Source organism: Crinia signifera, chromosome 2 (assembly GCF_055691185.1).
Source record: "Crinia signifera chromosome 2, ASM5569118v1, whole genome shotgun sequence".
Classification (NCBI taxonomy): domain Eukaryota; kingdom Metazoa; phylum Chordata; class Amphibia; order Anura; family Myobatrachidae; genus Crinia; species Crinia signifera.
The window spans coordinates 196,075,533-196,101,607 of NC_139218.1; the positions used below are offsets into that span (position 1 = coordinate 196,075,533).

Sequence of the window (26,075 nt, forward strand, 5' to 3'; positions counted from 1 at the left end):
AGCCAGAACTGCATTTTTGTGTAAAAAATTTAATTTTTCATTTTCACTGCCCAGTTGTACCACAATTGGTGAAACCCCTGGGGGTTTGAAATGTACATTATACCCCTAGATGAATTCCCAGAGGGGTGTAGTTTGCAAAATGGGGTCACTTGTGGGGGGCTTCCACTGTATTGGTGCTTCGGGGGTCTTGCTAATGCGACATAGCACCCACCATTCATTCCACCAGAATCTGAGCTGCAAAATACAAAAATCACTCCTTCCCTTCTGAGTCCTGCCATGCACCCAACTGGTATTTTTTGGTCACATGTGAGGCATTGCCATACTCGGGAGAAATTGGGGCACAGATTTTGGGGTGCTTTGTCTCCTTCATTCCTTGTGAAAATGAAAAATTTTGAGCCAGAACTGCATTTTTGTGTAAAAAAATGTAATTTTTCATTTTCACTGCCCAGTTGTATCAAAATTGGTGAAACCCCTGGGGGTTTGAAATGTATACTATACCCCTAGATGAATTCCCTGAGGGGTGTAGTTTGCAAAATGGGGTCACTTGTGGGGGGGTTCCACTGTATTGGTGCTTTGGGGGTCTTGCTAATGCGACATAGCACCCACCAAAATTCCACCAGAATCTGTGCTGCAAAATCCAAATATCACTCCTTCCCTTCTGAGTCCTGCCATGCACCCAATTGGTATTTTTTGGTCACATGTGAGGCATTGCCATACTCGGGAGAAATTGGGGCACAGATTTTGGGGTGCTTTTTCTCCTTCATACCTTATGAAAATGAAAAATTTTGAGCCAGAACTGCATTTTTGTGTAAAAAATGTAATTTTTCATTTGCACAGCCCAGTTGTATCAAAATTGGTGAGACCCCTGGGGGTTTGAAATGTACACTATACCCCTAGATGAATTCCCTGAGGGGTGTAGTTTGCAAAATGGGGTCACTTGGGGGGGGGTTCCACTGTATTGGTGCTTCGGGGGTCTTGCTAATGCAACATAGCACCCACCAACATTCCACCAGAATCTGAGCTGCAAAATCCAAAAATCACTCCTTCCCTTCTGAGTCCTGCCATGCACCCAAATGGTATTTTTTGGTCACATGTGAGGCATTGCTGTACTCGGGAGAAATTGGGGCACAGATTTTGGGGTGCTTTGTCTCCTTCATTCCTTGTGAAAATGAAAAATTTGGAGCCAGAACTGCATTTTTGTGTAAAAAATTTAATTTTTCATTTTCACTGCCCAGTTTTACCACAATTGGTGAAACCCCTGGGGGTTTGAAATGTACACTATACCCCTAGATGAATTCCCTGAGGGGTGTAGTTTGCAAAATGGGGTCACTTGTGGGGGGGTTCCTAACTTTTAGCATCTTATGGTGCCTAGAAACCTACATGGTGCCTAAAAAATAATCTCATAAAAAGGAGGCTCCAAAATCAAGTAGGTGCTCCTTCTATTATGAAGCCTGTGGTTTGGTCAACGTGCACACTAGGGCCACATATAGGATATTTATGAAAACAAAAGAATTGGGGGAATCAATTTTTAGTCACATTTCTCTAGTAAAATCTACTGTGTTCCTTAGAAAAATGTATTAAAATTGCAAATCTGCAAAAAAAATGAAATTTTGAAATTTCACCTACACTTTGTTTTAATTCCTGTGAAACTTCCAAAATGCTGTTTTGAATACTGTGAGGGGTGCAGTTTTTGAAATGGCATCATTTATGGGGGTGTCTCACATACAAGTCCCTCAAAGTCACATCAGAACTGAACTGGTCCCTAAAAAAATCAGTGTTTGAAATTTTCTTGAAAATTTGAAAATTTGCTATTCATATTGTAAGCCTCCTAGTGTCCAAAAAAATTAAAAGGAAGTTGAAATAATGATGGAAACATAAAGTAGACATATGGTCTATGTTAGTTATTAACTATTTTGAGTGGTATGATTATTTGTCTCACAAGCAGAAAATTTTACATTTTGCAAATTGCTAAATTTTCCATTTTTTTACGAAATTTTGGTATTTTTCACAAAAAAACACAGAATGTATTGACCCAAATTTACCACTAATTTGAAGTACAATGTGTCACGAGAAAACAATCTCAAAATCACTGGGATAAGTAAAAGCAAAAAAAAGTTATCCCCACTTAAGTGATACATGTCAGATTTGAAAAAAAGGGCTCTGTCAGGAAGGCAAAAACATGCTGTGTCAGGAAGGGGTTAAACCTGTTATTTTGTACAATAGAAAACCTACCCCATTAAATGAGGGCCCAATTTTTATCTATTTTATACAATATGAGGTGGGAGGGGGGGGGGGGGCTTTCAAACTCTTCCCCCACCACTACCAGACTATAGAAAATTGCAGTTTGTGGGTACTGTTTCAGATATTTCCTGGTGATCACCAGACAATAACTACTAAGGGGACACTCGTTGGAAACTGTAGAATGAACTCCATCAAGACAGGGTGCCCCCATGTGTATGTTGATCGGCATGGGGTACATGGGAAAGAATGTGCTATTCCCCCATCTATGGAAAACTGTATTTGATGGGTGATATTGTCTAGTGACCACAGAGGCCCACCAGACAAGGGCGATGATTCTCTAAAACAGAAATGCGGTAAAAACCCATTATCGGGGTTTTTACAGTATTTCTGTATGTTCTGTCCCCCCTCCGCCAGGGTGGATGGCTGACGTCATGTGATGTCAGCTGCCTGCCCCTGGCACACCTTGTCCCGCCCGCAATCCCATGGGAACACCCATGAAATGCTGGGCATTCCCATATCCGTGCGCCGCCACCGCCCCCATTCCTCCCTTGGCCCCCTCACCGCTGTGAATGGCTCGGCGACATTGTAAATCGCTGAGGCCGTACGCAGTCGTGGTTTGCCCCGTGCAGAAATGCACATGCACAAACCCCAACCATTAGGGCAGGGGCCAAATTTGGTTCACTGCGAGTGAACCAGAACCGGCCCCAATATCTGTAGTGTACAGTATCTTCTATACAGTCTCTATGCGATGTCCAAGCTGCATTGATCTGCGTTACTCTATAAATATATAGAAAAGTGCAAAACCAATATTGATTCACAAAATTACAATAAATGACATTTTTGTTGATGCTTAATAACAACCATTGTGAACCGCCAAGATACAGTTTTAAGGCAGATCCTCTCTTTAGTAACAGACAGTACTGATATGGAGAGGAGTTATGAAAAAGTATCCTTTTATCCTTTTTTGTTTTCTTCCAGCTTTATTCTCAGGTGACCACTGCAATTACTGCTAGTCAGGCACAGTCTGGGCAGTGGCTCACTCAAGACAAACAGGACATGTTTTTTGTGTGGTTTGGAAGTCAACTTGTTTAATAAAAGCTGTTGACTGTCATCTCAGACAAACAACACTTTAGATAAACAAGTGGAAATGTCACATGGTATTTGGGTTGGCGTGACACGTGTGCACGGGGCATGCACTGCTGTTGTCCTTTCACAGACATCAGAATAAATGCTTTGATGCTGTATCCCATAGGAGGGGAACCTGCATTGGCCCAGAAGCCCAAATATTATCACAGAAGGGAGAGAACATAATGCACACATACAAGGCACACAAACCTCAGTGCTATACACAGAATATCAGCTTTGGAGACATCGGGGGAAATTTACTAAGATGGGATTTCTATTTCACATGTGATGTTGCTATGAACAACCAATCAGATACTGGGCCAGATGCGCTAAGCTTGATAAAATGGAGAGTGATCAATAATCAGCCAATCAGCTCCTCCCTGTCATGTCACAGACACAAAATGTCAGACAGGAGCTGATTGGTTGGTTGTTTATCACTCTCCATATTATCACTTTTAAAGCTTAGTGCAGTGGTTCCCAAACTGTGCGCCTAGGCTCCCTGGGGTGCCTCGGGACACTTGCAGGGGTGCCTCGGGTTGGTCGTCCAAGACCAATTCAAATTATTTATGATCAATTATTTCTGGACAAAACCAGTTCTGGTGGCTGCCAATCATAAAATGTATACAATCAGAACCAAATCCTGCCCTTTACCACATAACTGAACCTAAGAAGCACATATAAACACAATCTACTTAGTTTGACATATATTTTTAGGGGCCGAGGGGTGCCTTGGAAAAATTCTGATACTCTAGGGTGCCGTGATTAGAAAAAGATTGGGAACCCCTGGCTTAGTGCATCTGTCCCACTATATGTTATCTTCTAGATCAGGGGTGGGGAACCTCAGGCCCAGGGGCCGTATGCGGCCCCCGTAACCGGTCTGAGTGGCCTGCCCACACGCCAGGCTGCTTTGCCGGGCGCCGAACGGGGTCCCAACAGTCGGGATCCCGACAGTCATTTACCCGATGTTGGGATCCCTACTGTTAAAATACAGACGCACGGGTTCCCGATGGCCACCAGCTATTCTCTCTCGTGGGGGTCCACGCCCCCCCATAGAGGGAGAATAAACTAGGTAGCGAGCCACTGTGCCCGCAACGTGGCGAGCACAGCGAGCCCGCAAGGGGCTTTGTTGCCACTTGCCACGCTGTCTGAGTCCGGCCAGTCAGGATCCCAACGTTGGGCTAATGACTGTCGGGATCCCGACTGTCGGAACCCTGAACATCCCATGTAAAATAAAACTCCCATCTTAGTACATTTCCCCCATCAGCTCTAATCTCCTCATTGCTTCACACAGATTTAACGGGGGATTCAATCTACCTATATTGTAACAGTCGGAATCAAGTCTGTTTTTGCTAACTTTCGTCGGCAACTCAACTGTTGGTATTCAATGTCAAGTGTTGGAACGGCCAAGGATTGGCAAAAAATGGCTGTGACAATAGACAATCCGCTGCCGTTTCCAACAATACAGATTTGCCTCCATGGGAAGGGGAATCTGTAGCAGACGAGTCCCAGCCAGGATTAAATACTAACCTGCCTTAACCTCCAATATCCATTTATTGTAACAGATGTTCCTGTATTCAATTTTACAGTGTCTGTATTTAGGGTCCGATTCAGACCTTCTCGCACAGGTTCGAATTTGGCCCCTCTTCCGATGATGCCTTAATTGCACATGCGCCTAGTCTCTAATGCGCATGTGCAGGCCCTGACTGTGAGCACCTTCGTCAGATTTTTCGATGAGACACTAGCAGCCTGATTGACAGGCAGGGGGGCATTTCCTTGGTGTGTCCACAAAAAACAGTGAGCATGCCAATAGAAATGCTGAGCGGGCCTCATCGAATGCAGGCGTACCCCTGCCTGCTCAAGGCAGGTGCATGACTTAGGCGACCACCCCTAATTTGCGCCGCTGACTCCTGGATCACATGGTGGTGAACACATCTGAGTGCTAAGAAAAATGCAGATGTTCTATAACAAACGCTAGGCATGTCTAGGGAAACATGCAGTAGGTGTTCTCAAGCGTTTTATGGGAGGAACTGGGACGTCAGCTCCAGGCCGGATAAGCCTGTATTCATCACAGCCGTCAAGTAAGTGTCTGGCTACTCCTAGCTTGCAAGGAGTGGTGATCAGTGGAAAAACATTTGATGGTGAGCCTCTAATGAAGGATTATGGTCATTTTTGCTCAGTTGTGAATACTTTGCTAGCTGTACACATCCTTTTGCACAGTGTACACATCAATTTGCAAGGCCGGATTTCACTATAGCAGGGCAGCATCTATCTGTTCACTGGCCGCGCACATTCTCTCAGCAGCGATCAGGCCGGAATTACCCCCAATGTATCTATTCATTGCATCAACGCTGCATACTGTATGTGTACCTATTTGAGGACTTTTCAGGGCTCTGGTGGGTGCCTATATTCTTTTCTGGATGGCAGCTTCACTTGTGATGATAACATCACATAGCAACATCACATGTGAAATAGAATACACACCTTAGGGCAGTATTCAATGAGAAAAATTTGCCGTGTTTTATGGCGAGTTTGTGCTTTTCTCGCGTTGGACGGAGACTTTTGCTCTCAAAAAGCGAGCAACCCTATTCAACGTGCACTTCTCTCCGTCTTTCAGAGTGATTTTCGGCGTGTCTCTCCGTGTAGCAATTCTCCATCTTTTCATGGAGAAGTGGAATGTGAACTATTAAAATAAAAGTTTTTTTGTTTTAATTTTGGTGTCAAAAAATCAGGAATTTTATTCTGTGAAGGGGCATGCTATTTTTATTCTTTTTTTTTTTTTTTTTACACAGAGCAGCAAGCAGGGGGCCGGGAGCCGAGCCGCTCATTAGATATTCATATATTCACTGCACCTGATTATTACATATGCATGATCGGGAGCAGTGAATATACCCGGTCCCCTGCTGGCTCTGGGGGGGGGGGGGCAGCTTGTGCTGCCTGGGTCCCAGGGAGCCCACCTCCCCCCCACATACGTTCTGGGGCAGGCAGGGAGACTTCCATCTACCTGCCTGTCACCGTCCCACGGCTCCCTGCAGCGGTTAAGATTCGCCGCGAGGGGCAACTCGCCCCTCCGACATTGAATACAGGGAGAGCGAGTGGCAGCCAGCCCTCCGGAACACAGCGAGTGTGCAGCGAAACCTAAACAGGATTCGCTGCACACGGCGATATTTTATATTGAATACTGCCCTTAGTAAATTTCCCTATGTGTTTTAATGACCTATAGATTCAACAGAGGCTCTCTATGTTCATACACTTGCAGTCTGGGATACTGTTTCTCTATTGCAATGTTGCAATATATTGTTACTGTTATTTTAGAACTGTTGCAGAATGAAGCAGATTTATAGGGCTTCAGAAGTTCAAAAGCTCCTTGATAATATGTATCACTTTATTTGTCACAGTTTCATATGAGCCCTTTTTAGTTCTGTTATCATCTGCAGATAGATATGCTTGTAATACAGTTAATCCCTCCTTTAATGTCCTTGTAATAGTTATTTAGGCAGTGTCAGATAGATATAGAGTAATTAATTGTATTTATATGTTATATAACTGTTCAACGGGCTTCTCTTATATCCCTTTCACACCAGAAATGCAGGGACAAACCCGGGAATTCAGTTCCCGGGTTTGGACCCATTCACACCAGAAATGTCCCTGCATTTTCTGGTGTGTGATGGGGGCGGGAAGGAGGCTGGCAGGAGGTGGGGAGGAGGCGAGCAGTCGGCGGGATGACGTCGGGCAGTCGGCGGGATGGCGGCGGAGGTGGACAGGAGGTGGGGAGAATACTCACCCCGGTTGCTGGTCCTCCACACAGGCCAGCGATCCACACAAACGGCGGCACAAATGACGGGACAGGCGGCGGATGAAGATGACGCAGCTCTCCGGCGTCCTCACTGCCGCCGGAGAGCTGCGTCATCATAATCCACCGGCTGTCCCGTAATTTGCGTCCGCCGTCTGCATTAATTCCCGTCGGACAGGACACGGAGGACACGGCAACCCGGGTAAGTATACCCTACACCTTTCACACCAGCCAGGTTGAAACAACCCTGCTACCTAGCCGGGTTGGATTGCCGGCAAATTAGCCCGGTAATTTGTCCCGGGTACCTTTCACACCAGAGGTAGTACCGGGTTGTTCCCGGACTCAACCCGGGAATTAAGGCTGGTGTGAATGGGATATCAATTATGTATAGAGAGGTGTCTGTGTTACTGCAGAAATCTATAAGGTATATATTGGACCGTGTATGCACTTATCTGCAACAGATCTCTAAGGAGCTTACACAGGGGGCAATATGATCACTATTGCTCAGCAATCATATTGCTCAGTGTCCCGTTTTCATCTGTGACCAGAGATGGTCGCAGATGAAAATGTCACACTGCCGGGAGAAGAGGCAGTGGAAGTCGCTGGGGCTGAAAACAGGAGCGCGCACCCGGCGATTTATCGCTGGTGCACACTCCAAACACGTATGTTTCATCAAGGCAGTTTCCCAATTCCACTTACCCTTGAAAATTCTGAACAAACTACTTGCAGCAATGTGTTAATAAATGCAGGTCATCGTGAATGCTGCAGAGGTTTTCATATCTTACTGTACTTGTTATGATCACATGATCAGCAGTCATGCAAAAGCCTCCAAATAGCAGTACTTATCACTCAATAATTGGCCCATTTCTCTTTTAATATTTTCTTGAATATTCCTGGAGAACAGCTGTTTTTAGGATATTTTGCCAAATATTAAGGATCCCATAGATCAGGCATGTCCAAACTATGGCCCTCTAGCTGTTGTGAAACTGTGGCATCATGCCTAGCCATAGTTTTGTTATTGGGAAATGCTAAAACTATGGCAAGACATGCTGGGATGTGTAGTTTCACAACAGCTGGAGGACCAGAGTTTGAACATGCCTGCCCTAGATGTAACATAAAGGGATTGCAGCAGACATTTCCGATAATTGGCACTTACCCTCCATTTCCAGCCGCAGATGCAGCGGTCATAGATTTCTATGTTTTCTATTGTGTGCTATTGGATTTAATAAGCTCCGTCAGTTCTCGATGATACATGTACAGTTGACAGCCGAGCATGGGCATTTTCTGCAGGGAACCCAAACCAGTGTAAAAGTGTCATCACCATCAAAAATTAAGATTGTAATAAATATGCCCATAAAAGCAGCGCAGCCTCTGCCCAATGACATTGATACTTATGTCCTGCAATGTAACCTGTATGTAGAGGAGACTGTTGGAAATATTTCAATTCAAACAAACACAAGTAAAACAGATGACATGCAGTGTGATAGTACTTATGATAAATATTGATGACCTGATTTAAAGTGGCATTCTTGTTTGTGATTTATGGCGCAATTTCATCTGTAACTTTATGCTAATGCTAGTAAGCCATTCCCTGGTATACATCAGTATTTCTGGATATGCAAATACTAGGAGGCCCACTTTGTAAACAAATAAGCCCCATGGTACAGTAGGTTCAGAATTTCTGTCAGAGCATGGCAACACTATTATGTGTTGGACATTAGTGTTTGACACTTCTACAACATGCCTATGTCAGTCTTATAATATGTTACATCTCTGTGTGCTGGATAGTCACATTTCAGTTACTGCCCAGGAATGTACCAATATATTTTAGACTCCAGACAACTCAATCAGCCCTGTTATGGAACTCTGGTACAATTGCATGAAACCCCTAAAGCCACTGCAAGGGTCTTCAGCTTATAACAGCTCCCCAATATTCCATTTTCTTTATTTTTTAATTTTTGTGAATGCCGGCATCCAAAGCTGGAGACCACTGGGTAATTGGCAAGGAATTTTGAATGGATGATGCTGCGGCTTGAAACAACACTGTTGGATGCACATACAGTGTGACTATCTAGCAACTTAAGAAGCAAGCACGGCTTAAAAACACTTTGCTGTAATTTTACTAGGACAGGAGTTGTATTGGAGATGTGATGTTGCCCATAGCAACCAATCATAGTCTACTTATTTATTTAGCTCCTTCTAGAAGATAATAGATAGAATCTGATTGGTTGCAATGGGCAACATCCCATCTTAAAGAGAACTTCCGTCTTCGTAAATTTACGCCTTTGTGTGAATATCGGCATCATGTCCAAGTCCGAATAAGACTGGATGTGTTGTCATTTCTGCATGCTATTCTCATACCAGCATCATGGCAGACTGGTTGTCATGTGATCCTAAACATAGATCATCCACTCGGCTTAGTCCTGTTTGCAGATGAAACATAAGAGATCAGTCAGTAAAACGCATGTCAGTTATGTGATCGCTCAGTTATTGTAATGTGCTTTTTGCTCAACAAAAGGATCTGTCTGGTATTCATTAATATGGTGTCTGGTGTTTTTTTCTGCTGTAGGATACTGCTGGATCTATGTGTGGCATATTAGGGCGACCCCAAAAAGTCAACATACACAAGGTCGACGCGTGAAAAGGTCGACATGAGTTTTTCCTATTTTTTTTGGTGTCAATGTTGACACCTGAGCACGTCCGTGGACCCCCAATTAGTATGGCAGCTGCCAGACTGCGCTAGGCATATTTTACTGTTCCCACTCAGCCACTTTAACATTCCCAATTAGAGTCCATGTGCATGGTAAAGTATGAAAACGTTCCAAAATGTATTTTGAAACTGCAAAAACCCTCTTATCGACCTTCCATGCATAGGCCATAGCCATGTTGAACTTTTGCGTGTGTCAACCTTTTGACCATGGCAACCTTATGCATGTTGACCTATTGACTGTTGGTCTAGACCAGTGGTTCTCAAACTCGGTCCTCGGGTTTTCCAGGTCGCCCTGCAGGTGCACAGGTGTGCATTCATTACTGACTGACATTTATTTCACCTGATTCTGTGAGAAGTACTGCAAAACATGCACTGTGTGGAGTCCTGAGGACTGAGTTTGAGAACCTCTGATCTAGATCTAGACATAGTCAACTTCCAATCCAGATACTGCTGGATCCATACAAAATAAACAGGAAAAGCATATCTGCTGGAAATAAATGTATTGTGGATCCTGCTTTTCTCTATTTATGATGTATGTTTAGCGTGACAACCTCATCATTTTTTTCCATTTCGCAGGTTGTTTCTGAGAGGATATAGTGGGACAGCAGGACGGACAAGTAGTTTTAGTGCCACAGAGACAGACTTCAGCACCAAAGATGTGGATAATGACAGATGCAGCTGCAAATGTGCTCAAATATCAACTGGAGGTAAAGTTACTTGTTTAGGCACTAATGTACAGTACTTTAGGGTTAGGGTCAGGTTAGGCTGCTACAAGAGAAGGTAGGGGGACCTAACCCTCCCTTGCAGAAGTCTAACCCCCCAAACACCCACACACACACGCACACACACACACACACACCTGCAGCCTGACCCTAACCCTCCCCACTATTGCCCCACTATTGCCTAAAGCTAACCCCTCCTCCCCTCAGCCTAGCCCTAACCTTTCACCCCTCCCACAGTTTAACCCTAACCTCCCCTTCCACAGTGTAACCATAACCTCCCCTTCCACAGCCTAACCCTAACCTCCCCTCATACAGTCTAACCCACCCATCCCGCAGCCTTTAGAGATATCACGTGGGGGTGCCATACTGAGATTTAAATCTTGACCACCCCCCCCCCAGCCAAAAAACATTCTGATGCCCCTAATAATAAATGTAATTGATTGTAAAATATGAAATCATATTAAATTGCATCTGTTATTTTCACCTGTAAAAATGAAATGAGAATTTTCTTTCCTACAGTCATGTATAAGTTATTACAGCCTAAATGTTCATAGAGAATATATAATTACAGTGGCATATTCATAGTATGTGTTTGTGCCATCCTATTGGTTAGCCATGTGTGCATTTTTTTTCTACACTCTACTTAAAGTCTTCATCGCCCTCTTCTGTGTCCTACTTCCTTAGGTTGGTGGTTCGATGCCTGTGGCCCTTCCAATCTAAACGGTATCTATTATCCAGGTGGATCTGGTACAACTAAATACAATGGAATTAAGTGGCATTACTGGAAGGGACCGAGCCATGGCATAAAGTCTGTCACCATGATGATCCGCCCTGCAGACTTCTAGTCACGTACATGTTTAGACATACTTTTAAATTAATGTCATAACCTCTGGGTCTGAATGAACTAGAATTTCCTGGAGCTAGAACCTCTGGAACCGGAATGTCAGTACTCCCCATGAAGCTGTGGAAAGGGACTCCTAATATGAAATTTGTAATCAATATTGATATCAAAACAGATATGCAGATGAAGGTGTATTATCATGGCAACAAGACACACTTATTTATCTCTACTATATGAACTTTTTACCTAATTTTCTATCTTATTGGAATCATATTTATACTTGGCACTGTTTCTTTTATATGTATAACTATAGAACTATAACATTAGAACTATAAAACCGCATAGAAGTTGAATGTCCCCGCATTGCATAACCTGCAATTGTTATTGGCTACCAACGATATTTTACCTTCAGCCGTATATTCACTGTTCATTGTTCTTGGAATAAAGAATCTACTGAATTTTGTAACACAATTTCACAGATTGGATGTAAAAGCTAATCTTTTTTGGAAATATAGGGCCTAATTCAGACCTGATCGCTCATCTTCACATTTGCAGATGACTCATTTAGATAGCCGCCGCCCAGACAGAGTAATAACCCGCCCCGTGCAAGTCTGATTGCTATTCTCTGTAAATCCATATTCAACTCAAAATAATTATTTGCAAGAGCAAAAGAAAGAATAGTCACTTTGTGGTGCACCTAAGAAATGGACACAGATAATACATAACTTTTAATTTAATTGCTATTAAAATAAGTAGCGAAATAAAAGACACTTAAGACATACAAACATAATCTGACACAGACATGTGTTTTAAAAAGGATATTTCTACCCTTACTTCGTGGAGCCCCACAGCCCAAATATGTTAAATAAATGGTAACTTGGTGCTTTGTTTAATACCAATAGGACTGCATATTTTGGATCTGTTACATTAACAGCTGTGTAAGAGGTGGCATGATTCAACAATAAGCTAATCTCCGTGAGACTCAGAGACAATATTGGATATGTTGTCCAATATCTCGGCTAATGGTGAGCAATCTAACAGTGTGGACGCGCAATCTCAGTAAGTAAATACTTATAATTTGTATCCTGAGATCACTACACTGTATGGTCTGCCGTTCAAGCTCCAACCCGCTGAATCAGCATGGATGTTGAGCTGACGGCTTAGCCGGGCGGCAGTGTCTCTTGCTGCGCCCGGAAAGATTGCTGATAGCGGCTACTTGTAGTGCCGCAGATACACAAGTTAGCCAGAGCTAGTTACATTGTGCAAATAGCATTGCACTGTGTCAGTTCCTGGCAGGACTCTCAGTGTTAGAACCACCGGAGCACACCTATTGAAAGATTTAAAAAGAAATACAGATCAAAATGCATTTATATTTGGGAAGGAGGAGTGGAGCCCATGCGAAGTGTACTGGTCGGAGTACGCTTTGCTAATCAGCTTCCTCAGGACCTGAAGTCCTGAGGAAGCTCATTAGCGAAGCATACGCCGACCAGTACTTTTTCTCTAGTTTATTACCATATTCAAGTCACTCACCATCAAATTATTTTCCGCGTCTGTGCAAATCCGAGAAGCTCTGACCCTTCCACAAGTCTGCGACAATCAGTTTGATCTGACTTGAGGCTGGAGTCACGTCAAAGATTTCCCTGAAAATATTTGGGCACGACTTCTTTTTAAGGTACTCCTAGAAAATGGCCGGTTACCACCCACAAATGCCAGTTTCCTGTCATTCAAATTGTGAGGAGATTGTGATTAGCTATTTTCCTGTTGGTCTGGTGTATGTGCGCTACGATCCATGCGCATGCAAATTCATTTGATAATCAATAGGATTGTGAATTCCAACAACAGTGATCAACTCTGAATAACTCCTCTAATACCAAGATTTAGCTATTTAATGTACGGTAATTAAACCGTTGTAGATTCCTTTCTATCTTGATGTATCAATGTATGTAATGTCTATCTCTGCCCCTACCCCCTGATGCATCTGGTTTTATTATATTTAATTTTGTAGCAATAAATACTGTATAATTAAATGATACTCAAACAAACTAGCATTTATCAGTCATTGTACTAATGCGCAGCACAATGGCCCCACCATTATTCTATACAGTATGTCAGGGTATAAGGATAAATGGCAGCATGTAAATGTATTTATTTATTGACAGATTCTTACATAGCGCACACATATTCTGTAGCACTTTACAAAGAATATTTGATCATTCGCATCAGTCCCTGCCCCAGAGGAGCTTACAATCTATAATCCCTACCACACACAGAGATTATAGAGTTAATATGTTGGAAGCCAATTAGCCTACCAGTGTATTTTTGGATTGTGGGAGGAAACTGCAGTGCCCACAGGAAACCCATGCAAGTACGGGGAGAATATACAAACTCCACACAGTTAGGGCCATGGTGGGAATCAAACCCATGACCTTAGTGCTGTGAGGCAGTGATGCTAACCATTACACCATCCGTGCTGTCCTATTACAATGGCACAACTGAATCTAATGTGTTACCCTGACTAACATGATGCCTGTATTTCTCCCATGCATTACACTGCGTTAGATTTTTATCTAAACATGACCAGCCTGCGTTTAAAAGACACATTATTTTATTAATATTGTAAAGATGATTTCATATTGAATTTAATATTCCAAAATGTAAATACTATTTTGAAATAATAATGACAAGTTCTGTCAGAGGGGTTACTACAAGGGTGCAGGCCGCACCAGGTTGTCACTCTGCAAGGATTGACACGAAAGTGCTGACTCCTCCTAAGTGACAGGAGCCAAGTGCTGCAGTGTAACATTATGTGCAGCACTCAGCTCCTGTCAGAGTGCAGGAGCTGACACTTTAGTCTCACTGGTCTCTGGGTAAAGCACAGCATCTTTTGACCCCTAAATTATTGAAATCAGAGATTCAGCCCGAGGCAACACTACCTATCATGTGAGGCCATGCCACCTCTTTGCACAATATATATAACAGCGTTGGGTGTCATTAAATGTAGGAATGCTGCTGAAAATTGTGTTTCCTATATAAAATGGGCCAGGTTGACAATTATACCAGTATGTTATAATCTATTGCAGAACCGGCTCCTACATGTTTGGCAAGGGGGCTGCCACTTCTAATCATACCCTTAAAGGAGACAGCTGCCAGTACTGGGTCCCAGTCCCTGCACAGCGTGGAGCAATGGCACCCAGAGCAAGCTCACATCATGCCCCCCCCCCCTCAATAGCCAAAAAAATAAAAAGGTTATAGGCTATAATAAACATTGTTATATATCACCCTCTGCATACTAATCGCATATGTTAGAGCATATGCGATTAGTATGGTTGCGTTAGCCGGTGGAGAGGGCCGGCGGATGAGCCTTGCAGGTTAGAGGGTGCTCCTCCAGCGACGTTCACCTTCATTGTGCTGCAGGCAACCTCCTCCGCGGCTGCAGTGCGCGCAATATCTTTCTCCACTGTGACACCCGGGCAGGGGTGGATTTACGGGTGAGGGCGCCCCTAGACACAACAATAATGCCCCCCTCCCTGCCGCCTAATTGTATCACTGTGACATTTTTATTTGTTATTCTGTATGCATATTTACTAAGTAGGACAGTTACAGGGACAGTATCTGCATGTCCTATCCATTTACACTCTATTTAAGATGGAATATGGTACAGTACAGTGGATAATCTGCAGTTATTGGTACATTTCAGGCTGACCGTACTATCACAAGCATCCGAATGCCGCCCCCAAACATGTGCCGCCCCTAGGCACATGCCTCGCGTGCCTAATGGGAAATTCGGCTCTGCACCCGGGGCCTCCTCCATCACTTTGGCGCCAGCGTCCGCCTCCTTCTTTGTGCTGCGGGCCGAGTATCAAGGTGAGCCAGCTAGTCAGCCAGAGAGCGTGAATGCAGTACTAGGGCCACTGCTGCTATGTAGATGCATACCCCTGATAGCCAGGAAATATCCTCTGCCTGCCTTCCGGCTGTCAGTATCAGGCTGCAGTTGCCCCATATTGCTGTGTGCTGTGTCCAGCAGCGCATCTAGCATAGAAAGGGGCAGGCCGGGGGTACATGCAATAAATACCACCAGTCAGATCACAGTTTAGGTTTGCTGCTCATTGAAAGACGTGCCCATGGGCTACACCTGTCATTATCCCCCCTACTAGCAACCCTCGCCACACACCACAAGGTCTAGAACCGGTACTGTCACCATGATGGCTAGGCCCCCAATTCAGTACAGGGGACAGGGGGAGGGGTTGCCAAAACATACCCCTGCTCCAGGCACCATGTCACCTAACTACACTTCTGTGAGCAGGGGGCTTACCTGTGACCGGGGTCAGATGGTGATGGCAGCGGGAGTGTGCACAGCGGTCAAGTGTCCTGAAGGGGATGAATGAGCCGTGGCAAGAGGAGCAGAAAAAGCTGACCTGATACAGTAGATCGGCACTGGCTGGCAGGCAATCTGCAGGTATGTGAGTTTAATGGTCCCTACACATGTAGCAACCCGTTGAGCATTCTGAGTGATGCTAGATTGCTCAGAACGCTCAGCATGATCACTCAGCACACATCGATGTGTCAGCGCTGTGTGCTTAACGATCGGTCAGGACCAGCGTTCTCTGGGGAGAACACTGGCCTGACCAATTAATAACTTGCATGCAGGTTATTAATCGGCGCCAGTGATCTGGGTTGAGGGGAGGGGGTGATATATAAGTGATTTATACATGGCAAGGGTCAAGTTAGCAAGGGGGGGGGGGGGTGTCTTGGTGCATGACCTTGATAGATGCTGCATAGTAGAGAGTTATAGGGCTGTGGGGGCGGGGGGTGTATGCTGTAATAAGTGATATACATGAAAAGGTCAGGCTTGTAACTTGGGGGGAGGTCTAGAGGCCCGATTCAGACCTGTTTGTTGTGCTGCAAATTCACACCATGGCTCATTATCAGATGACTGCATATGCGCACGGTATGCTGTGTGCATACGCACGCTGTCTGTATGAAGACAGCCATCAAATTGATTGACACCCTGTCGCCGTAACCAGCGGCCTTCTTCCCACCGCCTTAGCAATGCTGATTATCTTTCGGGCAGGGGGACAATCATTCGATGTTGAGTGATTTTCCCCCTGTGCGCACGTCTGCAAACACGTTTGCAAGCTGTGCACAGGGGGTGGAGTTTGCCGGGGCAGGCGGTAACCTGCTAGCTGGGCTCCGAACACTCGCAGCCCAGCAAGCAGGTCTGGATCAGGTTCTTAGTAGACCTTAATAGAAATCCTGTGCTGCTTTTTTTTAAGTGGAATGCACTGCATACAGTACCCAACTAACTATGGGAGAAAAAACAGTTCGGTAACTATTTTGGCTTATGGGTGCCTTGAAAAAGTCATGGAAACCCAAAAGATGCCTTGGACTGAAAAAGTGCCCCACAGATATTGATGCGCAAGGCAGCTGCTTAAAGATTTGCCGGCATTAGATACCGCTGTCATCTAGTTTTCTGCCACAGGTATATATGTGACTCATAATGCTATTATATTTAGTTACATACATGGTACTCTACTTCCGGCGGAAGAGCGTGTGTTCCAAATGAATGGAACGCACGGCGGATATTATTATGACACTTACTATATCTCTTAGATTTATATCTATATATATCCATTATATTATTTGTAAGGTTGAGGAGTTTATGTCTATAATATCTGTATACATATTGATGTGTTTTTATGCACTGTATGATTCTGACCTGTAACCACACCCAGGAAGGGGAGGATGTATCCCATACTGGGTATAAAAGTAGCACTGAGCAGACCTATATTGTACAGTGCAAAACAATTTTTGTGCGTGACTGAAGTTTTGCGCTAAAAGCGGCTATGAATAATCTCTGGAACTTGATAGGACCTACACCAAAAAGGTCCTGAGGTTGTTTACAAGTGAAAAAATTGGGTTTAAGATCCAGAAACAGTTCACAGCGCTAACAAACTAAATACAAAAAAAACGTGAAAAATAAAGTGAACAAAATCAATGTGCACAAATGTAAGATCAAAAGTACTTCCCTTTCATATGTTTCAATGGGAGGGAGGTAAGAGTGTCGGTCCTTTGAAGGAATTCTTTTAAAGTGTTAAATCCGTGTGTTTTCTTATTTTTCTCAAAACAGGCATGATACTAATATAAGTTATTTTGCTACTTCTAGATTTTATACCCAAAGTGTTAGATGGTCCTCTGGTTTTTATCATATATAAAGAGGATATTCCTAAAAGGAAGAATCTCACAGGGGGCAGGGCAAGTGGGATCTGCAAACTCGGGATGTCACAGTTAATGCGCATGCCGGGTAGATCCCTGTCGCTCCGCTCCATGTGAGTTTAATTGTTGACACTTATATTATAAAAAATTTTTTTTTTTTGGAAAGTTTTTTATATTATCAAGAAGGTTTTTATGGGAAATTTTATTTGTAATTTAATCTAAACAGGTGAAGTCGAGGGCTTCATTCAATCCCTGAGGGCTCAGGGTATCAAGTTTGAAGATCCAGGCCGATTCAGCCAAACAAAGTTTTCTGAATCGGTCGCCTCCTCTTTTTGTATTCACTATTTGTTCGATTCCTGTAACTGATAATCCACTGGGATCACCCCCATGTTTCACTGAAAAGTGTCGTGGGACACTATGATTTTGAGTTTTTTTCATTATGTTATTCCTGTGTTCCCTGAATCTGCTTTTCAGGCTCCTTGTTGTGCGTCCCACATACTGGAGGTTGCAAGGACACTCCAGCATGTACACACAGTAGTTGGTTTCACAATTGAGGAATTGTTTGATGGGAAAAACTTGTTTATTAGCAGTAGATATTATTGATTTCTTTTTATTAGATATGTACTTACAGGTTATACAAATGTTTTTGTTGCATTTATGGCTACCAGAAGGTTTAGGGGGAATCCAGGTGTGTGTTATAGTTTGGTTCATTGAGGGTAATAGGCTTGGAGATATGTAATCTTTCAGGTTTCTGTTTCTTCTGAAAGTAATTCTGGGGTCAATTTGGATTTCTTGTAAAATTTTATCATGGGACAATAGTTTAAAATTCTCTCGTATGATTTTCTTTATTTGTTGAGATTTATTGTTAAACTTTGATACAAACGTGATTGTATTGTTTGTAATATAATCTTTTTTTGTTTTTGTTATTGTTATATGTTTACTTGTTTCTAAAAGATCTTTTCTTTTTATTGTTCCTACATGTTTTAATGCTTCCTCAAGGATCTCGTCTGGATACCCTCTTCTCTTAAAGTTGTTTATCATAATTTCAGCTTGGGTTTTGTATTCGGAATCTAATGAGCAATTACGGCGAATTCTTAGTAACTGGTTTTTGGGAATATTATTTATCCAAGGTTTATAATGCCCGCTTTTATAATGCAGGTAGTTATTTGTACCGACTGGTTTTATATAGTTTGCAGAGATAAGGGTATTATTAAAAGTGGAGAATGCGATATCCAGGAAATTAACAGAAGTGTAACTAAACGTGTGGGTGAATTTAAGATTAAAAGTGTTAAGATTAAGAAAGTTAACGAAATCAAGTGCCAAATCGTGCCCCCCTTGCCAAATAATAAATAAATCGTCAATGAAACGGCCATAGAGGACCAGATTCTCTCTATATGGACCGCCCCATATTAGTTGTTCTTCTAGGCGGCCCATATAGAGGTTAGCGAAACTCGGCGCAAATCTGGTCCCCATGGCCGTCCCAAGGCGCTGTAAAAAATAGTGATCATCAAAAATAAAATAATTGTGAGTGAGGATGTGAGTGATTGAGTCCAGAATGAATTTTTTCTTAGATAGTGAAATAGTTGAATCAGAGTCCAAATAGTGACTGACTGCACCTACACCTTTGTCATGTGGTATATTAGTGTAAAGTGCCTGGACATCGAGGGTTAGGAAGCCCCACCCCTCGTTCCAGGATAAATCTAAGGTTTTATTTAGAATGTGCGTTGTGTCCTTAATATGTGACGGAAGTGATAAAACAAATTTTTGAAGGTGTGAATCTACAAAATGTGACAAATTAGAGGTAAGTGAACCAACACCTGAAATTATGGGTCTCCCTGGAGGTGAAGTGAGGTGTTTGTGAATTTTAGGTAAAAAGTAAAATGTGGGGATTACAGGGTGATAAGGAAATAAAAATTGTGATTCTTCCCTGGATATCGCACCCTCCACTACCGCGTGGTCTAGCAGGTCTTTAAGTTGATTTTGAAAAGAGGGGGTGGGGTTGGATGGTAATTTTAGATAATAATTGGCATCTTCAAGTTGTTTATAAGCTTCCTTTAAATAAGCTTCTCTTTCCATCAAAACCACCCCACCCCCCTTATCTGCCTGTTTGACCACGATTGCAAGATCCTTTTTTAGGCGATTAAGTTCAGTACGTTCTGATCTGGTTAAATTATCTCTAGTATTACTTTTCTTTGAAGTCTTAGTACATAGTTTTTTGAAATCATCCAATGTTTTATTGTAAAAAATGGTGATAGCTGGGCTTTTATGTTCTAAGGGGAAAAAATTTGATTTTTTCTTAAATAGAGGGTGTACTGTGGAATTATCAGCTAGATTTATATTAAATAATTCAATTTCATCTGGGCTATTTTCTTCTAATAAAGACTGTAGTGTCTCCAAGCCTACTTTATCTGAAACGTCCAATACTATGGGATTAGTGTCCGTTAGATTGGCTCTTTTTAGGTCTTTTGATGCAAAATAGCGTTTTCTGCATAAATCCCTCGTGAACTTATTTAAATCAGTAAAAAGATCGAAAATGTTCGGATCCTTCTGTGGGGCAAAGTTAAGTCCTTTACAGAGTAGTGTTAGCTGGGAGTCTGTCAATTCAGCCATTCAGTGTGTTTCAAACAATATTCTAAGACAGCAGCGCAATATACTTCAACCCACCCCTATCCTTTTTTTTGTGTGAGTCCAGGCAGTCTCACTGAAGTGCATGCTGCAGCTGTTGAAAACATAACCAATTATATACTAGAATTGGTCTAAATATTCTACTAGCACTGCTAAGCGCCAGGAAGTGTGTCTCGGGGTGTTCCCATTTTTTTGGGCTATCCTGCCACACACTTACCCCCCCTCCTATATCCTATTGTCTTTCCTGAGCAGCTGGCTAGCTAAGGATTTTTTTATTTAAGGTTAATTAATCTAATTTGAACACACTTGGCTGCCTAGAAATGAATGATTTCAAAAGCTACAATGAACGTAAAAATAGAAGAGATTGTTATTTATCTTCATTCAATGCACCCCAGAAATGCGAGGAAACAACATCCAGTGCTCATCCCAGTATGAATAAATTATTTTTTGACTTAGAAGATTTATTAAAAGACGAAATGCGTAATTGGTGGGATAGCGTGTCCCTCCAAAAATATATTGACGCAAAAATAATCCCTAGAGGTCTAAGGATATTCAAACATTTGTCTATAATTGATCAACCTGAACTTACAAAGAAATGGAATGAAACACTGGATGGTTGTTCCTTCGCATTAATGCGACTACTGATTCAATATCGTGAAGAAATGGTTAATCAAACTGTACAAAAAATAGACAAACTGAAAGACGAATTGCTTATATGTAGAGAAAACCCTACATTTAAAGAAAAAGATGAACAAATAAATAACAGAGTAGAGAGATTTGAGAGAGAACTTTTATCAAATAAGAAAAGAAAGTGGGAGAGAGATCAGAATGATTATAAAAAAGACATAGTGAGAACATATCATAAAACAAACTATAATGAATCAAATAGAGAGACTAATCCAACAAATAGAACCCGTCCTGAATTTAGACAGAGGAAAACTTCCTTTAAATTTAATCGAGATAGATCCTACCAAAATGGTAGAAATAGGAATAATTCCTATAATCCAGACTTTAAACATAATCAATACAACCAGAGTCAATATAATCATAAAGAGAAGAGTCCATCGCGCCCACCCCCCCATTTACCCAAAACCGATGGCACCTCCAATACCAGGACACGAAATGACCAGGTTTTTCAGTCCAGGACCTGGCAGGACTACAATCCATACACCAATTTGACCAACCACACACCAAAAAGGTATCGAGACAGAGAGGGAGAAGAGGAGGTAGGAAGGGAGCAAAGAAAGCCAAGACTGAACTAGACCGAACAGGTATTTTTAATCTGACTTCTCATGAATTGACAGACTCCCAGCTAACACTACTCTGTAAAGGACTTAACTTTGCCCCACAGAAGGATCCGAACATTTTCGATCTTTTTACTGATTTAAATAAGTTCACGAGGGATTTATGCAGAAAACGCTATTTTGCATCAAAAGACCTAAAAAGAGCCAATCTAACGGACACTAATCCCATAGTATTGGACGTTTCAGATAAAGTAGGCTTGGAGACACTACAGTCTTTATTAGAAGAAAATAGCCCAGATGAAATTGAATTATTTAATATAAATCTAGCTGATAATTCCACAGTACACCCTCTATTTAAGAAAAAATCAAATTTTTTCCCCTTAGAACATAAAAGCCCAGCTATCACCATTTTTTACAATAAAACATTGGATGATTTCAAAAAACTATGTACTAAGACTTCAAAGAAAAGTAATACTAGAGATAATTTAACCAGATCAGAACGTACTGAACTTAATCGCCTAAAAAAGGATCTTGCAATCGTGGTCAAACAGGCAGATAAGGGGGGTGGGGTGGTTTTGATGGAAAGAGAAGCTTATTTAAAGGAAGCTTATAAACAACTTGAAGATGCCAATTATTATCTAAAATTACCATCCAACCCCACCCCCTCTTTTCAAAATCAACTTAAAGACCTGCTAGACCACGCGGTAGTGGAGGGTGCGATATCCAGGGAAGAATCACAATTTTTATTTCCTTATCACCCTGTAATCCCCACATTTTACTTTTTACCTAAAATTCACAAACACCTCACTTCACCTCCAGGGAGACCCATAATTTCAGGTGTTGGTTCACTTACCTCTAATTTGTCACATTTTGTAGATTCACACCTTCAAAAATTTGTTTTATCACTTCCGTCACATATTAAGGACACAACGCACATTCTAAATAAAACCTTAGATTTATCCTGGAACGAGGGGTGGGGCTTCCTAACCCTCGATGTCCAGGCACTTTACACTAATATACCACATGACAAAGGTGTAGGTGCAGTCAGTCACTATTTGGACTCTGATTCAACTATTTCACTATCTAAGAAAAAATTCATTCTGGACTCAATCACTCACATCCTCACTCACAATTATTTTATTTTTGATGATCACTATTTTTTACAGCGCCTTGGGACGGCCATGGGGACCAGATTTGCGCCGAGTTTCGCTAACCTCTATATGGGCCGCCTAGAAGAACAACTAATATGGGGCGGTCCATATAGAGAGAATCTGGTCCTCTATGGCCGTTTCATTGACGATTTATTTATTATTTGGCAAGGGGGGCACGATTTGGCACTTGATTTCGTTAACTTTCTTAATCTTAACACTTTTAATCTTAAATTCACCCACACGTTTAGTTACACTTCTGTTAATTTCCTGGATATCGCATTCTCCACTTTTAATAATACCCTTATCTCTGCAAACTATATAAAACCAGTCGGTACAAATAACTACCTGCATTATAAAAGCGGGCATTATACACCTTGGATAAATAATATTCCCAAAAACCAGTTACTAAGAATTCGCCGTAATTGCTCATTAGATTCCGAATACAAAACCCAAGCTGAAATTATGATAAACAACTTTAAGAGAAGAGGGTATCCAGACGAGATCCTTGAGGAAGCATTAAAACATGTAGGAACAATAAAAAGAAAAGATCTTTTAGAAACAAGTAAACATATAACAATAACAAAAACAAAAAAAGATTATATTACAAACAATACAATCACGTTTGTATCAAAGTTTAACAATAAATCTCAACAAATAAAGAAAATCATACGAGAGAATTTTAAACTATTGTCCCATGATAAAATTTTACAAGAAATCCAAATTGACCCCAGAATTACTTTCAGAAGAAACAGAAACCTGAAAGATTACATATCTCCAAGCCTATTACCCTCAATGAACCAAACTATAACACACACCTGGATTCCCCCTAAACCTTCTGGTAGCCATAAATGCAACAAAAACATTTGTATAACCTGTAAGTACATATCTAATAAAAAGAAATCAATAATATCTACTGCTAATAAACAAGTTTTTCCCATCAAACAATTCCTCAATTGTGAAACCAACTACTGTGTGTACATGCTGGAGTGTCCTTGCAACCTCCAGTATGTGGGACGCACAACAAGGAGCCTGAAAAGCAGATTCAGGGAACACAGGAATAACATAATGAAAAAAACTCAAAATCATAGTGTCCCACGACACTTTTCAGTGAAACATGGGGGTGATCCCAGTGGATTATCAGTTACAGGAATCGAACAAATAGTGAATACAAAAAGAGGAGGCGACCGATTCAGAAAACTTTGTTTGGCTGAATCGGCCTGGATCTTCAAACTTGATACCCTGAGCCCTCAGGGATTGAATGAAGCCCTCGACTTCACCTGTTTAGATTAAATTACAAATAAAATTTCCCATAAAAACCTTCTTGATAATATAAAAAACTTTCCAAAAAAAAAATTTTTTATAATATAAGTGTCAACAATTAAACTCACATGGAGCGGAGCGACAGGGATCTACCCGGCATGCGCATTAACTGTGACATCCCGAGTTTGCAGATCCCACTTGCCCTGCCCCCTGTGAGATTCTTCCTTTTAGGAATATCCTCTTTATATATGATAAAAACCAGAGGACCATCTAACACTTTGGGTATAAAATCTAGAAGTAGCAAAATAACTTATATTAGTAATATTGACACAGAAGTAGAACTGTTAAGATGTCAACATGGTGTCGACTTTTGCAAAGTACCATCAAAGAAAACTATTTCTTGTATTCTAATCAGCATTAATCCCTCAAACTCTCTTGTTAGCGTAACAACAACAATAATAAGAATGTCTCCTTACAAATAAATAAATATACATAAATAAATATAAATGAAAATAAAAATAAGAAAATAATATAGTATAGTAATATATATATATATAGATATGCATGAGACAACATTGCTATAAACGTTCTTTTCTTCTTATGAAATGAAAATGATTGTGTATATATATATACCTTTTGGAACACCCTCTCAATATTCAGCTTTATAACAAAAACAAAAAACTTTTCTTGTTTTCTCTCTTTATTTATTTGTTTTAGTATAAAAGAGTTATAAAGACATTAGAATGGATATCTTTCTACTCATATTCATCGTCTCTCTCATTGTCTTATTTAAGCATAATACTTTTATATATGTCTCTTCCACCTAATTGGTCCGATTGTCCGTTTTTTCTAACATACAAGTTATCTAATGAATACTCATGCTGGGAATACCTGAGTATTAGAATATTTGCCAAAACACATTTTTTTGCTGTAACCTATGTAGGGCTACAAATTAAATTAAATAAAATAAAATTAAAATGTACTGTTATCAACTTCATGCGGCAAATTAAATAAATGTCGGGTTTGCGCACAATACTAAATTGGACCCTGTAATTAATATATAACCTATTCTGCTTTGTTTTTTTGTGTTTTTTATGTAACTTTTTGCTAAAATAAATTTTTTTTTTTAATTCATGTTCTGTATATACTGTTGTAGTATATTGAATTATTGGACACACTGTGTAGAGGGTTAGTATAACCTATTGATTAGATTGAACATATACAGCTCTGAATCAATGTAATGAAATATCCTGAAAGTAAATTGATTAATTAATCAGCAATTGTAAGCAGAAGCTTCCCTATAAATAAAGTCTGCCAGAGAACACTGGTATCCGTCTTGAAAAAGTTCCCATTAGACATAGGGGACGAAACGCGTTGACGTCAGCACTTACCTGAACCGGTGATCCACGCAAAGCAGACCGCAACTTGTTCTCCCAGGAGAGGGACACTCGCTCCACGCTGCCGCGAATTAAGCTGCTATACGCCGACTGTGCTTCCACAACGAGTGCAGCTCCACTTGCCGGCTCACCGCTGATCTTACACTTCCATACAAGCTGAAGTGCAGCAAAATCCCCCCGCTGCCGGCCATCAGCTATCCCCAACAGCCGCTCTCCACATCAATACAGAGGAGCAGCACTCTTGTTAATCCATTCACTCCTTCACTGCTGCGGTCAATGTGGTGAATCCATATACCGCATGCAGGCTACACCGGCATAAGTGCCGAGAGGAGTGACCGACATACAAGCAAAAGGGGCCATAAATCTTCTAAAAACACCTGGACCCGACCGCAGGAAGAAATCTTCCCCTCCTCTCCCAGGTTTTGCACCACAACCAGCACGAAGCAGGTGCTACAAAGAAAACGGTGAGCATAACATCCATTGCGGTGTCTCCGTCCCATATGACTTATAAATTGTTACAGTCTATACAACAAGTATAAGATCTGGCTATACCCTTCTCCTGGTACCAAATGCAAATTGACTGCTTCAGTTAAAACCAGTTGCTACATAAGGTCTGCAATTAATGTTACTAAATTACCATCATTTGGGATCCCTATTCATGTGATAATTTTTAAATATTGCTGTTTTGTGTATTTATATATTTGTGTTTTTATTTTCATAATTATTTTATTTTTCATATTTAGGCAATAAATGTGT

At 41.5% G+C, this 26,075-nt stretch overlaps 1 protein-coding gene across 2 annotated transcripts in view; it reads left to right on the forward strand.

The window, feature by feature from the left end:
- LOC146060377 (angiopoietin-2-like) overlaps positions 1-13,406 on the forward strand; it is a 65,050-nt gene extending 51,644 nt beyond the window's left edge. For both annotated transcript variants that reach the window (XM_083173518.1, XM_083173519.1), the window contains exons 8-9: positions 10,443-10,573; positions 11,273-13,406. In XM_083173518.1, coding sequence (XP_083029644.1) covers positions 10,443-10,573; positions 11,273-11,433 — 292 coding nt within the window. In that variant the 3' untranslated portion in view covers positions 11,434-13,406. The remainder of the gene's footprint in view (positions 1-10,442; positions 10,574-11,272) is intronic.
- Positions 13,407-26,075: the final 12,669 nt, after the last annotated feature.